The 3,750-nt window shown below is 37.9% G+C and overlaps 1 protein-coding gene across 1 annotated transcript; it reads left to right on the top strand.

Annotated features, from left to right (window-relative positions):
- Nucleotides 1-581: 581 nt before the first annotated feature.
- Nucleotides 582-3,175, top strand: LOC139889161 (uncharacterized). Its single transcript, XM_071872124.1, has 4 exons — nt 582-1,335; nt 2,216-2,493; nt 2,610-2,751; nt 2,868-3,175. Exons 1-4 carry the CDS (start codon nt 582-584, stop codon nt 3,173-3,175), a joined length of 1,482 nt encoding a protein of 493 aa, XP_071728225.1.
- The last annotated feature ends 575 nt before the right edge of the window (nt 3,176-3,750 follow it).

Below are 3,750 nucleotides of genomic sequence, written 5' to 3'. Positions count from 1 at the left end.
AATTAGTCTTCTTAATATCTTAACTTCAAAACCCCCCAATCAAACACAACCTAGGATGATTATAAGTTTACATAGATTCAACTATCAACTACCGTTCTCTTGGGACGAACTTTAAACGGAACACTTGCTAATTACAACTACCAAGTCATATTTTCTCGTGAGTTTTTTTCATAGTCGAGTCAAAGTTAAATTCAATTATAAATCTAAAAAAATATTAGAAGTATGAGCATAAAAGGAAACAAAGCAAGCTCATCAGACTTCTTGGCACCGCTGCCGGGGAGTGGCTAGTTAGTTGTATCTTTTTTTCTAGCTTTTAATCGTTCGATCCTTTTGTAAGGATTTATCCTTACAAAAGTTACTTTTCTTGTTTTTATATTTTGTTTTGTGTTTGGAAAACCGTTTGTGTTTGTGTTGTGATTGAAGGCTAGGTATTTTGTTGTATGAAAAGGAGATCCCAAAAGGATCAACAATTTATACATCCATTTTTCGATCCGGAGAAACATGTGCACGTGGTCTACAAGCGTAGAGAAGAAAGGGTATTAAGGAAATATTTTAAGGTTTTGCCATTTTGTTTAGTAGATATGGACGGAGGTAAAGAGGGTAATCCGATTGGTCATGGTCTACCCGTTAATCAAGAAGAGCTACAAGATGATCCAAATGACACTCTGATGTGGAATGCTAGGTTGGTTGCACCTACCTTGGTGTCTCCCGCCATTAAAAAACCACCAATTGGGGCCGATAATTGGAAGATCGAGGGCAACTTCTTCACAATGATCAAGGATATGCTATTTCATGGGTTGATAGAGGAAAATCCGTTTGAACACATTCAACAATTTAACGATATTTGTGATATATACAAGAACAAGGATGTTATGGATGATGCTTTCAAGTTAAGGGCATTCCCCTTTACTCTTCAAGGTGATGCGAATGTGTGGTTAAGGAACCTACCTTCCGATTCTATTAGGAGTTTTCAAGATTTAACCGAAGCTTTTATCAATCACTTTTTCCCACCATTAAAGGCGGAGCGCCTTAGAATGGAAATTAATGGATTCACTCAACGGAATGATGAGTCATTGTATGATGCATGGATACGAATCAAGAAAATGCTACGAGCTTATCCACCGCATGATTTGATTAAGAAAGAGTACATCAACACGTTCTATCGGGGTACTAATGCTTTGATAAGACAAACTCTTGATGCATCTTCGGGGGGAGTTTTTATGTATAAATCACCCAATGTGGCCGAAACCATGTTAGAGGATATGTTGGTCAACACTTACGAATGGAACCCTTCACCACGAGACTTACCAAGGAAAAGTGTAGCCCAAGTAGAGAGTAAAAATGGACAAGTCACTCTGGCAAGCCTAAATAATCATTTTCAAATGTATGGGAAAGAGTTGAAAAAGCTACAACAATCGATAGTTGCAATGCAAGTAGGTTGTCAAAGGTGCGAAGGACCACGTCTTACCAAGAATTGTCCCCAAATTAATCAATGCAACCATGTTGATTTAGATGACATTCCCATGAATTCGAATGCTCATGTCAACTACGTGAGTAATCAAAACTATAAAAGGGTGGAACATCAAACCAAGGCAACAATTCTTATTAATCGAACCAAGGCTATTACAACCCTAACCAAAGACAAGTATCATTCAACAATCAAACAAATCTACCACCCGGATTTACCAACCAAAACCAAAACCAAGGTTACAACTCCAACTATTACCAAAACTAAAACAATTACCAATCACAAAACAACCAATCCTATAACAACCAACCATATACCAACCAAGGAAATCAAGGTTATCAAAACAACCAAGGTTATTCCCAACAACAAAATAACTATGGTTACAATCAACAACCTCAACAAAACACTCAACAATCCCAACCTTCAAAGAGCTTAGAAGAGATGATGCAAAATTATATCAAGAAGGTGGAGACAACTGAAGCGTTTATAACAAAGGAGAATGAGTTCTTGAAGCAACAAATATGACACCAACAAGCTTCATTTCAAAACCTTGAGAGCACCGTTAGAAGACATTCAAACCAAGTTGCCGAAAGACCTCAAGGAACTTTACCTTCAAACTTTACCAAAGCAATAACCAAGCAAGCCCATCAAATCCTAACAATAATTTTGTTCATGTGAATTCGATTGCTTCAATTGACGAGGAGGATCAAACCGAATGACCTCATGTTTTTACATTCGATGTTGAAGAGGAGAAGCTTAATTTGGAAGATGAATTAGAAATCGATACAATAGATCTTGGGGTGTTCAAATTTTCGGATGATTCAGAAGTGGCGGAGTTTATTCCCTATCAAGTGAAAAATATAATGTCCATAGAAGCCACCGAGTTGACATGCAAGAAATTAGAGGGTGATTTTGAAAAAATCAAGTTGGGCAAGGTAGAAAAAGAATCAAAAGTTGAAAAGGTCTTAAATGCAAAGGAGCACAGGAACGAGTCGAGGTTCTTGCTTCATCAACAAAGGAGAAATGTGAGAGACCGGTCTTATATCCTCAATCATTACCTCCCACACATCTAAAAGATGTGGATTGTAAGTCAACCCTAATCGATCATGAAAATATTTATGTTAAACTCCCATTGGCGGAGGTGCTTGAGAATATGCCTCATTATGGGAAATTTTTAAAGCCGCTTATGGCCAAAAAGGAAAAGGTTGAGAAAGCATCCACCGCTTTCTTGAAAAAGGAGTGTGATGGGATTTTAAAGAAGTGTAATCTACCTCCAAAAATGGGTGATCCCGGACCTTTCCTTATCCTTGTAATGTGAACGGGTCGAAGATGTTCACATCCTTAGCTGACTCGGGGGCTAGTATTAATTTCATGCCCTATTCCATTTATAAAAGGTTAGGCTTAGGTGACCTTTCACCCACTAAAATGGGAGTAAATTTGATTGACCAATCCATTAGCTTTAGTGTGGGGATCGCCGAAGACCTAATTGTGAAAGTAGGGGAAATGGAATTTTCGATTGATTTTGTTATTGTCGATATAAAGGAAGACCCGGTTGTGCCCCTCGTTTTGGGAAGGCCGTTTTTGTCAACCGCGGGTTCTTTATTTGATTTTAGAACCGGAAAGTTGACTCTTAGAGATAAAGGCAAATGCCTGAGCATTCGAAGCAAATATGTTAAATCATCACCAACACCCTTGATCACACCATAAGTTATTGCTAGTATGCAATGCATCACAAGCACAACTAAAGTTGGTTCACCAACTAAATGTGGTGGGAGATTGGCCAAAGCAACTCTAAGTAAGCCGAAAGATCAAAATGACATAATTAACAAGTCCATGAGAAAGTTGTATGGGTGGGTACATCGCGCATCATCCAATAAGGATGAACACTTGAGAAAACGCCTTGTATCTAATTTGTCAAAATGTGAAAAAGGCAAACTTAGAGAGTTAATTAATGAAACAAAGGTAGTAAATAATTGGTTGATGTTAATGCTTGGTGATGGTTGTCATGGTAGTGGTACCCTTAGTTCAAAGGGAGGGGAGGTTCACCACCCCGATGTTAGTTGAAGACTCAAGTGAAAATTGAGTCGGGTGACAGACTCGTAAAACAATTTCCACAATTGTGTACATAGTTCATGTAGTTGCATTTCATATAGATTTGTATGATATTGCCTTCTCTTTAGTTGCACTAGCATTTAGGTCGCATTTCATGCATATGGGTTAGTTAGAAAAGTAAAAAAAAATAGTTGGTTTGAGTTTAAATTGTGTCTTCTGCTGCTAAAACT

This window comes from Rutidosis leptorrhynchoides, chromosome 2 (genome assembly GCF_046630445.1).
Source record: "Rutidosis leptorrhynchoides isolate AG116_Rl617_1_P2 chromosome 2, CSIRO_AGI_Rlap_v1, whole genome shotgun sequence".
Classification (NCBI taxonomy): domain Eukaryota; kingdom Viridiplantae; phylum Streptophyta; class Magnoliopsida; order Asterales; family Asteraceae; genus Rutidosis; species Rutidosis leptorrhynchoides.
The sequence above is the reverse complement of the archived record's forward strand: the minus strand, read 5'-3'. Positions and strand labels throughout refer to the sequence as shown.

Coding starts and splice junctions, on each gene's coding strand:
- LOC139889161 (XM_071872124.1), top strand. CDS start 582: ATGGACGGAGGTAAAGAGGGTAATCCGATTGGTCATGGTCTACCCGTT. Junction 1,336..2,215: donor AAGTGTAGCCCAAGTAGAGA/GTAAAAATGGAC, acceptor TCGATGTTGAAG/AGGAGAAGCTTAATTTGGAA. Junction 2,494..2,609: donor TTCATCAACAAAGGAGAAAT/GTGAGAGACCGG, acceptor CCATTGGCGGAG/GTGCTTGAGAATATGCCTCA.